Source organism: Pogona vitticeps, chromosome 1 (genome assembly GCF_051106095.1).
Source record: "Pogona vitticeps strain Pit_001003342236 chromosome 1, PviZW2.1, whole genome shotgun sequence".
NCBI classification, from domain to species: Eukaryota; Metazoa; Chordata; class Lepidosauria; order Squamata; family Agamidae; genus Pogona; species Pogona vitticeps.
In genome coordinates this window covers 163,360,906-163,374,059 of record NC_135783.1, presented here as the reverse complement: position 1 = coordinate 163,374,059, position 13,154 = coordinate 163,360,906, and the positions used below count along the sequence as shown (strand labels likewise).

The following is a 13,154-nucleotide window of genomic DNA, read 5'->3' as shown; positions in this document are numbered from 1 at the left end:
TCAGCAAAGCATCAGGGAAAGAAGGCCAGAGTAGTACTTCACCTAAATTAGCATGGCCTAGTTCTCAGAACCAAATGAACCCTGAGGAAAAGTTTAACAAATCTCCACAGTATGAGAGTGTGATGGATGCCCAAGTCGCTCCTGTCAATCACAGAGGAACCTCATGTGCATAAGCCAATGAGAGGACAGGAGAGGTGGAGGCAGATGTTTGTCAGTTAGTCAGTTGGAGGGTTAGAGAGAAGAAGCAGTGAGGTTTGCTGAGGGAGAGAGAGATAGTCAGAGACAGAGAGAGAATTGTTACTAATAAATATAAACTGGTTAAATTGAAAATAAGTAAACAAGAAGTGGTCTAGTGTGGAACATAAAATACAATATTTCAATGATTGTGAGCTAATGAAAATAAATAAAGACCCTCTATGATTCTGAGTTACCCCTTTATACCCTTTAATAAAAAAAGTTCTGTTGTTGGCAAGTCTCAGAGTAAAGTTCTTTACACTGTGGATAAAAGAAATCCACTGGTGGCAGCGAGAGAGAAAGAAGGAACGTCGCCAGCGTGGGCCCTTGAGTTGAGAGAAACAAACAGGGACATGGGGTGTATGTCACAGAGAGAAGGACTTACAAATGTTACAAATGCAGTGAGTCTGGGCATTTACAATTCAATTGTATTAAAACCAAAAATTAAAATGGGAAAGATGATAATCAGACCAAGAAAGTGTACTATTTAAAACCAGTTGAAACCACTGAGGGAGGCTGTAACAATGGTAGTTCTGTCTCCATGTCAACCAAGTCTACTGATCTTGAGGAGATACCTGAAGCCCCTATAGTCCATTGTTATTACATCAAAAATGACAATACTCTTGTTAAAAACGCTGGTGAAGAGATAGTAGTGGGTGAAAAGAAGTACATTGCTCTGAGGGACACAGGTTCTCAAATTTCTATCGCACATTCAGACCTGATAGATCAGGACTACATAATTCCAGGCAGAACTATGACCCTAAAAGGAATTGGGAAGGAAACTGTTGTGTTGAAAGTGGCAGAGGTTCAAATAACTTGTAGGAATTGGTCTGGAAAGTGGCTAGTGGCCATTTCGAACAAAATACCAGCTGCTTTTCTAATCAGTTGGGACTTGATAGAGCATGTTAAGAGTGCTTTTGCAGGAGCACACTCACCAGGGGGCCAGGAATCACCCACTGCAGTAGAAATGGATACTGTAGCAGAAGGAAGCCTGGAGAGAGAAAGTTCCTTGGACAGCCAGCTTAATAGTCATGCTAAAGCTGCTCTTATTCTTTTGAAAGGCCCTGAGATAACAGAGATGGCTGAGGTGAGCAAATTGGAAAATCCTAATAATACTTTCTTTATTGATGAGCAGAGGAAAAATAGTACTTCAAATGATTGTATTACAACATCTAATGAGAGTTCCATTCCAGTGACCCCTGAACACCCAGAGAGGTCTCTAACTGATAAAGACCTGACCTATAAGAGAGGGTTTAAGGGCACCTCGTGGAGGACCCCACAAACAGATATTTGTCCTTGGAATTAATGGGGGGGAGTCCTTAGAAGTGGCAGAGCCAAGCTTGGGTGGTACTCCTGGAAAGGAGAAAGGCTTGAGTGAGACCCAGGAAAGAGCATTCTGTCCTGAGGACCAAGTAGTGGGACTAAGATCTATAGAGGGGAGTAAATTGCTTGTGGCAGGCTTGGAACCTATAGATTTGTTGCAGCAGAACTGGAGCACTAGTGAGTTTATTAGCTCTGCAGCTGGAAAAAGCTGCCTTAAAACCTTGCAAGGCAAACCCCTACCTAAGTTATCTATGAATGAAGAAATTGAATCAGATAACACGCTCAGTGCATCTAAAACAAACCGATCATTTAAGATTGTACTAAACGGAAATTCGCCTGAGAATCGTAAAGTGACCAGTGATTATGGTTCCCTACATATGGAAAACCTTGCAATAAAAGTACCTGTGGGTGAATTGGTGAGTGAGGAGAAAGGCATAAGTCCTGACATTTCAAGGAGAAGAACACATCCAGAGATGTTCGGGGGGAGGAGAGGCAACTGCTTACCCCTTCTCGAGCTGAGAAGGTGAAGCCCCAAGCCAGAAAGAAAGCAGGCTTCATTAAGAAACTGGGAGTTCATCATCTTTACAGATGCATCGAACGTTGGATTTGGACAGGTGCGGTGCCAAGTGGGATCATGCAAGACTTGGACTTTGTAATCCATAGCATCAGAGGGACTCAGAGTGTGGATGCTGGTACCTTGCCTCCAAAACCAAATGACTGATGGGAGGATAAACAAAATTGGTAATATATAATAAATGTTCTGGTTGTGAATAGAGATGAAAAATTGAATATTGATGGACTGAGATGTGGAGAATGACGGAAGGACTTCTAAAACAAACTGGAATGGACTATTGATTAACTGGTTAATTATCTATGTAAAAGTTTCCTGATTATGGTATGTTTCTGTAAGTTTGAAATGTTAAATGTATTAAGGATAAATGATAAGGTAAAGTATACAGAGGTACCTTGCAAAACAATTACCTCTCAAAATGACGAATCTGCATGACGACGATGTTTTGTGATGGCCATTTTGCTTTGCAAAACAGTGATTCCTATGGGGGAATTTCACTGGATGACGATTTGGTCCGTGCTTTGCGGACCGTTTTTTCGCAACACGACGATTAAAAACAGCTGATTGCCAGTTCGCAAAGCGGCTTCCCTATGGGCATTCTTCGCAGGATGATGAGGTATTTTCCCCATTGGAACGTGTTAAAGGGTTTCAATGCATTCCAATGGGAAAGGCTTTTCGCTAGACGATGTTTTCGCTAAACAGCAATTTCAATGGAACGAGTTAACATTGTCTAGAAGGGCACCACTGTATTACTGAATTGCATTGGAGTGTTTAGTGTATTAAGATATTGTGATTGTTATATAGCCTATTGTTTTTGCTTACAGAATGCTGCCAGAGGGTAAGGAGAGTTTTATGCAATGATGCATGTTTGTTTGTGATGTAAAACATGTTTTCCCCCCAAACAAACATGTTTAAGGGGGGAGGCATGTAGCATTCACCCCTTGTTATGCAAAATAAGTCATTCATGTACTATGCTAATGTGGTAGAGAGGCAGAGTCGAAAGAGGTTAAAAGAGGGAGCCTGAGTCAGTCTAGGGAGGAGTCAGACTCAGAGTCAGAGTTTAGTTAGAGAGAGAGAGACGGAACAGATACATAGTAATAAACTAGTTAAGAAAATAGGTAGAGAAGGTGGCAATGATATTGTAAGAGAAAAGTATGTACTGAGAGTACTGTTAATGATTTGCTTGTGTACAATGATTATCTGAAGAACTTCTGTTATTATTAAATCTGATTCACTTCAATAAATAAGTTCTGTTTGAATTCACAAGACAAGTGTCCTGACAAACGTCATTTATATTGTGGATTGAGGTAATCCATTGGTGGCAACAAGAGGAAAACGCAACGTGAGCCTTTGTGAGGGCACAACACGTAGGTGCCACAAAGGGTGAAGGCCACAATGATCTATAAGCCAGAAAGCTAAAGAACACAGGCCAAGTGGAGATGATGACATTAAATCTGCTAGCTGAACAAAATGTGTCAAATACCTGTGGAAAAATGCTAGCTGTAGTCATGATTAGGAGTAATTCATGGAAAAAGCAGTGAAATGAACAGCAAAAACTGCAGCACAAACACCAAGAAATTTTTTTCTGTCTAATAATCCCCTGAATCTGTTTCAGAATGTTGCAGGGAGAGTTGATGAGGACTCATTGTAAGGCACACTTAAAATGAGAAAACAACAACACTCTCTTTTATGGGATCAAGTCTTTCTGGGCTGTAAAGGTTTTTTTTTTCATTTTTTAAAAAACACCCTTAGTTGGACCTAAAAAAACAACTGACAGCCAGGACAGGTAGCTCAGGGTCAGATGATGTTGATACTATGCAGCAGTCAGTACGTTAGCTGCTGTATTTTGAAGAAACGGAAGCTTCTGGCACTCTTCAAAGGATGCCACGTGTATAGTTCTTTGCATTAATCAAGATGCCAGGTGAGCAAGGAATGGATGATGGTTGCCTGGTCAGGTCAGGTCAGATAAGACTGCATCTACGGCACTAAACAAGAAAAGAGAGAGGGCAAGAAAAGAAAAGCCACTTGCAAAAGCATCTCTTGCCACTGCTGCAACTTAGGAGTACAGGGACAGTTTTCAGTATGGTCCATGTTTCCTAATATAATGAGTAAGCGTGAAGACCAGTTTTCAAATTCTGTATTTTTCAGTGAATCCTAAACAAGAACATCAACCCAGATTGAATGGAAATACTTTCCAAGAAAAAGTAGTTCAATTACCATGACTGAGGGACTTCCAAGGAGATGGACATTTTCATTAATTAACTGTAGTAGTCGTTGAAATGTAGAATCTTCATATTTCAATCGCTTGCCAAGTAGAATGGACCCAATAATATTGGCAACAGCTGCATTCATAATTGTAGTGGTCTCAAAAGGCTTACCTGCACAAAAAAATATATGAAAGAATGATATTTCTATAAATGAAACTCTGAAATGCAAAATTTATCAGATGTAAATGTCCTTTTAAATGCCTGAAGACACCAATGTCAGTGTATACATGTGGATGTTAATGTACATTAGAAAATAAAACTCCACTCCTCAGTATTTTTGTGTTTTGAAGCTAAGGAATACTGAATACTGAAAAGAAATGTTACACAGGATGTCTTTGGGTGTATAAACACTCTAGAGACATAAACACACTATTTCCAGAGAAAAACCTTAAAAAATGAAATATCACCCCACCCACCTTCGTAAGATTCAAACGTCTTTATCAAGACATTGCACTCCTCAACAATTTTGTATTCTATGGATCTCTTGCCCATTCCATAGTCCCGCAATGTGGTTATGGCAAACCGCCGCATCACTTTCCAGTTCTCACCATGAGAAAAACTGATACCTTGAGGAGAAAAAGTGCAGAAAAATAAGGCATAATGTATACTGATTTAATACTCTGTTTCCTCAATTTCTGAATCAAGATGTATTCTAGCTAGAATTTGATTCCCATGGGAAGATAAGAGTTCAAAGAAAGAGTTTAAAGAATGAGCATGTCAAAGAAATCAAGTTAGCTGCAGCCTTACAGGCCTGGAGTATTGTAAATGGGGGCTCTGATATGCAAATACCCAATTGTCCTGGAGAGGAAACGAAGGCTCACACCTGAATGGGAAGGAAGCTATTCTAAGTTGGATGAGCCATGAGGAGGATTAAGGATCAGATCAGCTGTGCCTCAAACAGGTCTCAGAGATTTTACAAGCAACAAATGATAACTTTGATGTTAGATGGTAGGAAATGGGATTAATTTTAGAAGGTAGTAGAGAAGCTGAGATGATTAGATTAAGCATAATTAAATGCTCTACAGTTAGCAGGAGAGACAATGGAGGACATTAGAACTGAATTTAGACAAGTAGTATGCCTTGGAGCAGTTAGGAAGACAATGTTGGAACTAAGGAAGGGAGAAACAATTTTGTCTTCTATGGATCTCTTAGTCATTCCATGGTCCCGCAATGTGGTCACAGAAAACCTCTGCATCACCATGAGAAGCAATGATACCTTGAGGACACAGGCAAGGCAAAGTTTCTAGTTAGCTCCAAATGAAAACCATCCACCCTGCAGTTGTAGTGAGAAGAACAGATAGGAAGGTGATGTCTTTAGTACTGTAGAAGATTGGAGGACTTGGCTGAATGAAGCAAATTATGAGAGCACAGATTTGTTCCATCTATCAATCAAAGGTTCACCTACGGTTTTACACATGCCAAAAGAACCCCAGTTATACCATTCTGGAAATTATTTGGATTCTTCCAATTTTTTTCCATTCACATGACTCAAAACTAACATTGATTCAGTTGACCTGGCAATTGGTTTATTTCCTCCTTGCTGGGAGGGTGGTTTTAAATTACATTGGTGCCCCGCATAGCGACGATAATCCGTTCCAAAAAAATCATCGCTATATGGATTCGTCGCTATGTGGGGCAAAAAACCCCATAGAAACGCATTAAACTCTGTTTAATGCGTTCCTATGGGGACAAAACTCACCGCTAAGCGGAAATCCTCCATAGGGGCGGCCATTTTCGGTGCCTCTAAGCGAGGCAACACAGCCGGTGGCCATTTTGGAACTGCCGATCAGCTGGCCGAAAATGGGGCCATGCCGGCATTTCCCCCCAGCTCAGCGGCAGGAGCTCCCGCTCAGCTGGGGGAAATGCCTGCGGTGGCCTCGGAAGGACCTTTCTGAAGGGTCCTTCCGAGGCCACCACCGGGATTCCCCTTCGGAGCACTGAAAGGTATCTGGATCCCTCCTACCCTTCCCCCGCCGCCGGGATCCGGGCCGCGGCCGGCTCCCCCAGCCATGGTCGGACTCTCGGGAGTCCGACCATGGCTGGGTTAGCCGGCCGCGGGGTGGATCCAAGCCCAGGATGCCTGAAAGGCATCCTGATCCCTCCCACCCTGCCCCCGCCGCTTGGATCCACGCCACGACCGGCTACCCCAGCCATGGTCGGACTCCTGAGAGTCCGGCCATGGCTGGGGTAGCCGGCCGCAGGGCGGATCCAAGCCCAGGATGCCTGAAAGGCATCCTGATCCCTCCCACCCTGCCCCCGCCGCTTGGATCCACGCCGCGACCAGCTACCCCAGCCATGGTCGGATTCCTGAGAGTCCGGCCATGGCTGGGATAGCCGGCTGCAGGGCGGATCCAAGATCGGGATGCCTGAAAGCTATCCGGATCCCTCCCACCCTGCCACCGCCACCACCGCTTGGATCCGCCCCGAGGCCGGCTGCCCCAGTCATGGTTGGACTCCCGAGAGTCCGACCATGGCTGGGGGAGCCAGCTGCAGGTCAGATCCAAGCCCGGGATGCATGAAAGGCATCCGGATCCCTCCCACCCTGCCCCTGCCACTTGGATCCGCGCCACGGCCGGCTACCCCAGCCATGGCCGGACTCCCCAGAGTCCGACAATGGCTGGGGTAGCCGGCCGTGGGGCGGATCCCGGCGGCGGGGGCAGGGTGGGAGGGATCCGGATGCCTTTCCGTGCTCCAAAGGGGAATCCCGGCGGTGGCCTCGGAAGGACCCTTTGGAAGGGTCCTTCTGAGGATACTGCCAGCATTTTCCCCCAGCTGAGCGGCGGGAGCAATCCTTCGGAGGCTCCCGCTGCTTAGCTGGGGGAAAATGGGGCCTATGGGGAAAAATCGGAAAGCGATTTTTCCCCATAGGCAACATCGCAATGCGATCGCAAAAGCAATCACGAAAAACCCTTCGTTATGCGGATTCATCGTTAAACGGGGCGCTCGTTATACGAGGCACCACTGTATACCAATGATGTATCACTTCATTCATTATCATTTCAGCACATGTGAACATTGCTGTTGATTTACTTCCTTTGCAAAGGGGTCAGGTTTTGGTGTGCTGTGGCCACCTCAAGATCACTACGCTTGTATCCTTTAATTTTTTAAGGGATATTAGTGAATCTCTAGTTGCACCCACTGCCACAACAAAACCAATATGAATATGTTGCCCAGGAGACAACCTTTCCCCTTCCTTTGTGGGTGAAAGAAGGTTTAAGCCAAGAAAGTGACATTTCCTGCTTTGAAATGTAAAGAAAGGAGGGTTGTATGAATGTCTCCTCTCTCACTTCTGTTAATCCTGCTCTTCAGAACACTTTGCAAATCTTTTTAAACTCACTTCCTCCTCTGGACTCTGTGCAAAAGGGGAAATAAAAATGAAAGCCAGTAACTGACTGGGAGAGATTTGCAGGAGAATAAGGAAACGGGGATAAGTGAGGGCAAGAAAAAGGGTAAGGAGAGAGAAGGCTTATATTGCTGTATCGGTATATCAATATAAAAGAAGGACAAGACGGAACCTGATTAACCTAAGAAACAGTAGGAAAAAAGGAATTGATACAAAATCAAAGAGCAGAGTAGCTTGATGTAACAATTCAAATAGAAGGAAATGAATCAACACAGTTTTAAACGATGTAAATGGTCCAACTGAGATATATATATAAGGAAAGTCCAAGACTATATATATAAATTGACTATTGGGGGGGAAATGTTTCTGTAGCGGGGCCACTCTGAAGCCTCTACCAATACAGGCCTCCCAGAGTGCTCACTACTCTTCTTCAAACTGCTGCCACCAACCTATCCTTAATACTCAAAAAGGACAAGTGTTTCTTTTAAAACAAAACGTTGTTTATTGATTTGACAAAATAAAAAGGAGTGAATCACAGGTAGTAAATCAGGATGTAAATCACGTTTCTCATTTAATGTACCTCACACAGACTTTTCCCTCACTGACTAGCTCTCACAAATCTCTCTCACTCTCTTAAACAACTTTTCTCATCTTCCAAAACTCTCAAAACTCTCCCTCACACATCACACACCCACCTTATATACTCCAGCTCCTCCCCTTTCTGCACCACCTTCCGTCCTCTCATTGGCTGATGTTCCCCTGCCCAGCTGTGACGGACAGGTGAGAGCAGAGCTGTATGCTACAGTTTCAATATAAGAATGAAAAGAATTGATATAACTGGGGTTCTTTTCTTACATATGGCTGACCCCTTAGACAGTTTGTTCATTCCATCCATTGGAATCACCTCCATTACTTCCCTTGTGATGCCCTATGAAACTGAATATTTTTCTTTCTTTTACCTATAATGCATAGCCTCTGTTGTTGTGTCTCTTCTGTTCATCTTTAGAGTTGTCTTCAGATCTGACTCCTACTCTCATTACCCTACCTCTCACTTCACCAGCTCCCTCAGTCCTTCCAATGGTGGGAATCTTTACCTCAGTTCCCTTCTTTTGGCTTGTGCTCCTCCCCATCTATTGAAATCCCTATCACCCTATTGCATGATTTTTTTAGTGCAAATCATACCCTCAGCAGTCAATAGGTTACATCCATTTGTTAACCTGCTGCTTTTGGGCCTAGCTATGATAAGAGAGGGTTGTCGAGAGAAAGGACTTCACCATAGCCGTTTGCATATTCTTCAAAAACTGGGACGAAGGGCCTCTCTGCAAATGCATCAGCCTGGTTGACCAGAGCCTCTTTTACCGTCTCATACCCGGTCAGGACCACCATCTTCTGGAGTCCCAACTGGAGGCTGAAGACAGGACCATACTGTTTGGACAACTGAAATTCAAGAGAAGAAAAAGTGAGGAATTCCAAGACTGATATTGTTTCTGTTATAATTCTGTTTGCTGAGAAATAAATTTTTAATGGCAGTGATGGAACATCACTCAGCGGACCCTTGCCTGTGCCCTGCCTGATCCTGGGAGGCATCCCAGCGGAGGCTCTGGCGGCGAGGCCCGGTGACGGAGAGTTTCGACTGGCGGGCACCCGGACAGTGATTAGATCCTGGCAGAGGGGTGGTCTGAGTTGGAGCGCCGAGTCCGGAGGCAGCCACAAGGTACAGGGTCGTCGTCGGACCCGGAGGGAGCCTGTGGGGTTGCTGGAGCGACGGAGCGTTTGAACGCCGGTCGCCATGTTGAAAGATCTTCCCCCAGGCCCCCCTCTCCCCACTCGCTTCTTTCCATCTGCGAAGGATGTCTCCCTAATCCCAGGGAGGGAAATGGCTGGGTTTGAGCCCCCCTTAGCTCGGCTCCTGGTGCTTTGGATCCTATTGACTTATAACATCGTGGACCCGGGGTCCTTTGCTAAAAACTGTAAAAACTGTGACTACTGGCTCCTTAAAGAACATTGCATACCAGCGCCGCCATTAACATCTAGGCCAGCTATACTAGAAAGAATAAGGCCACGTGGGGGGGAAGGACTGCTCTGGGCGCCGGGTGGGGGGTAATTAGTCTGGTTTTCTTATTTTACCTATTTATTTATTTTTCCTTTTTTATTTTGATATTTTGATCAATTGTATTTAATTTACGCTTGTTCACTTTATGTTTATTATTTATATGCACTAGCTTATTGCATTTGGTTAATTTTTATGTGTTTTATTATTATCTTTTTTTCTTTTTTTCTCTTTTTGTTTATCTGATTCACTTGTATTAAGTTAACTTTGCTTGTTATCTTCTCCTGTCTCTTTTTATCTCCTGCCCTTTTTCCCTTCCCTCTTCTTCCTTCCCTCCCCCTTCCCTTCAATGGAATGGAAGGCCTGCCCTCTCAGCGAGGGGCCCCAAAATATTCCTGTGATCATGGGTAGAGGGAGATACGGCGTTGGCCCAGTCCCTACTCGTGTAAGAAGAACGACGGACAGATGTTTGAAGGCTGTCCATTGTTCTGAGACTGGGACCAACCCTCAGTATTGAAGCAGCCAGTTCAGTCATCCCTCTACTCTACGCCTGGTGTTGTTGAATGCCAGGTCTGCATCCAATAAGGCCCAGGTGATCCACGATCTTATCCTGGAGGAGGATGCAGACCTGGCATGCATAACCGAAACATGGATCGGCGGAGAGGGGGGTCCCCCCTAGCACTTATCTGTCCGCCCGATTATGCTGTCCAGCACCAGGGTAGACTGGAGGGACGGGGGGGGGAGTCGCCATTGTTCACAAATCCATCTTAGAGGTTACTAGGCGCTCCTCAGTGGTAAAATCAGGTCTGGAGGCCCTCCACGTGTCGATTGGGGCCAGGGACGGTATTGGGATCTTGCTGGGCTACCGTGCTCCCCGCGACCCAGCCATTTCCCTACCAGAGCTGGTGGACTTTGTCTCTGCGGCACTGTTGGTCTCCCCGAAGCTGTTGGTTTTGGGGGACTTCAATGTGCATGCGGAGGCAGAGACTTCCGGACCAGCTCTTGAGTTCTTGGAGACCATGGCCTTCTTGAACATGTCCCAACATGTCATCGGCCCCACCCACGTGGGTGGCCATACACTCAACCTGGTTTTTTTCCTCCAGTTGGAGCGAGAGTGGTCCAATGGTGACTGACCTTGAGTCGGTCCCTCTGTCATGGTCGGATCATCACCTAATAAAATGTAACCTCAACATGGCCCTTCCCCCTCACAGGGAGCAGGGACCTATTGTTATGGTCCGCCCTCGAAGGCTACTGGATTCCAGGATGCCATGAGAGGTGCTATGGCAGACCTGGCTGGCGCTCCTGTCGAGGCTCTGACTGACAGCTGGTTCGCCGCTGTGGTCAGGGCTGTAGACATGATCGCACCTAAACGCCCTCTCCAACGCAGAGCTTGCCCGGCGCCATGGTTTAACCAGGACCTCCGGGCGTTGAAGCGGATTAGGAGACGGCTAGAGCGCAAAAGGAGAAAGGACCCGACGGATTACAATTGGATAGCTGTTAAGGTCACCACTAACCTTTACCTGGCTAAGGTAAAGGCTGCCAGTCGAGCATACTTCGCTAACCAGATAAGCAAAGCGTCCAACCAGCAGGCGGAATTATTCCGTATAGTGCAGAATTGGCCCGGGTGATGGGCCTCCCCCTAGTCTTACACCAGACCAGTTTGCAGCATTTTTTAAATCTAAAGTGGAGGCCATCCGCCGGGACCTGTCTCCTTTTTTGAATACAGTGAGTCGAGCTGAGATGTCCAGCGCTCCGCCTTGCCCAGCAATTTTTGACTCCTTTCAGCCTGTCACATCTGATACTGTCGCCAGGGCGCTTGATCGCTGTCGTGCCTCCACCTCCTCCCTTGACCCCTGTCCGGCCTGGCTAATAAAAGCAGCCAGGTCTACAACAATGGAATGGGCCACTGTAATAATTAATGGGTCTTTCCTTGAGGGCAGATTTCCATCTGCTCTCAAGGAGACACTCATTAGGCCCATCAGGAAGAAACCAAGTTTGGCGGTGAACGAAATTGGCAATTATAGGCCCGTCGCCAATGTTTCTTTCCTAAGTAAGGTGGTGGAGAGGGTGGTGGCCGACCAGCTTCAGGTGCACCTGGACGAAACAGATGCCCTGGATCCGTTTCAGTCGGGCTTCAGGCCACGCCACGGCACAGAAACGCCATTGGTCGCCCTGTGTGATGACCTACGGAGAGGCCGACAGGGGCAACGTGTCCCTGCTGGTCCTCCTCGACATCTCAGTGGCCTTTGATACCATTGACCACAGTATCCTCCTGGGGAGGCTCTCCGAGTTGGGAATTGGGGGCCTTGCTCTGGCCTGCTAAGGATGGGGTCCGCAGCTTCGGGATCCATCTCGACCCGGCGCTCACTATGGAATCCCAGGTGGCGTCGGTGGTCCGAACCGCCTTATACCATCTTAGGAGGGCAGCCCAGCTGCGGCCCTATCTCGATGTCGGGGCGCTCACCACTTTGGTGCATACGCTCGTAATCTCAAGATTAGACTACTGTAATGCGCTCTACGTGGGGCTGCCTTTGAGGCTGCTGCAGAAATTTCAGGTGGTGCAGAATGTGGCGGCCAGACTCCTTAGTGGGGTGAAAAAATTCCAACACATTTCACCCACTCTGGCTGCATTGCATTGGCTGCCCATCTGATTCCGCATCAACTTCAAAGTGTTGATGCTTACATACAAAGCCCTAAACAGTTTAGGGCCTCGATACTTGGCGGAGCGCCTTCTACCACCAAGATCTACCCGTGTCACTTGCGCGAGCCAGGAGGTGAGGCTGAGGAGCCTAAAGCCGAGGGAGGCCCGGAAGGAAAAGACAAGAAATCGGGCCTTCTCGGCGGTGGCTCCTCGCCTCTGGAACAACCTTCCCCCTGATATTCGCGCGGCCCCCTCACTGGGTATTTTCAAAAAGCAATTAAAAACATTGATGTTTCGGCAGGCCTTCCCCCCTAGTTAATTCCTGATCCCCTCCTCTTTTCTTTCCCAATGTTTAACCCAATTGTCGAAAGTTTTCTTTTATGTAATTTTGTTGTTTTTATTGTTGCATTTCTTGCTGTAAGCTGCCTAGAGTGGTCTATCGACTAGATAGGCGGGATATAAATAAATAAATAAATAAATAAATAAATAAATAAATAAATAAATAAATAAATAAATAAATAAATAAATAAATAAATAAATAAATAAATAATTGTTGGAGTTTTTATAACCTTGTTTGCTTCCTGCAGTTTATTTGACAGGAAAGAACCTTTTGGTCTTGGGTGTCTATCAGTCTATTCACTTTTAACTAATAGTTCCCTCTTGACTTTGATTTAAAATAGAGCCCCCCTTCTCTGTTTTGAGCCATTTCCCTCTCTTGAATTTAT

At 45.8% G+C, this 13,154-nt stretch overlaps 1 protein-coding gene across 1 annotated transcript in view; it reads right to left on the bottom strand.

The window, feature by feature from the left end:
* The window catches only part of LOC110071367 (cytochrome P450 2K4-like), a 29,915-nt gene extending 18,511 nt beyond the window's left edge, over positions 1–11,404 (bottom strand). The window contains exons 1-3 of the mRNA XM_078386795.1: positions 8,976–11,404; positions 4,812–4,954; positions 4,346–4,506 (exon numbers count right to left, since the gene is read on the bottom strand). Coding sequence (XP_078242921.1) covers positions 4,346–4,506; positions 4,812–4,954; positions 8,976–9,529 — 858 coding nt within the window. The 5' untranslated portion in view covers positions 9,530–11,404. The remainder of the gene's footprint in view (positions 1–4,345; positions 4,507–4,811; positions 4,955–8,975) is intronic.
* Between the last annotated feature and the right edge of the window lie 1,750 nt (positions 11,405–13,154).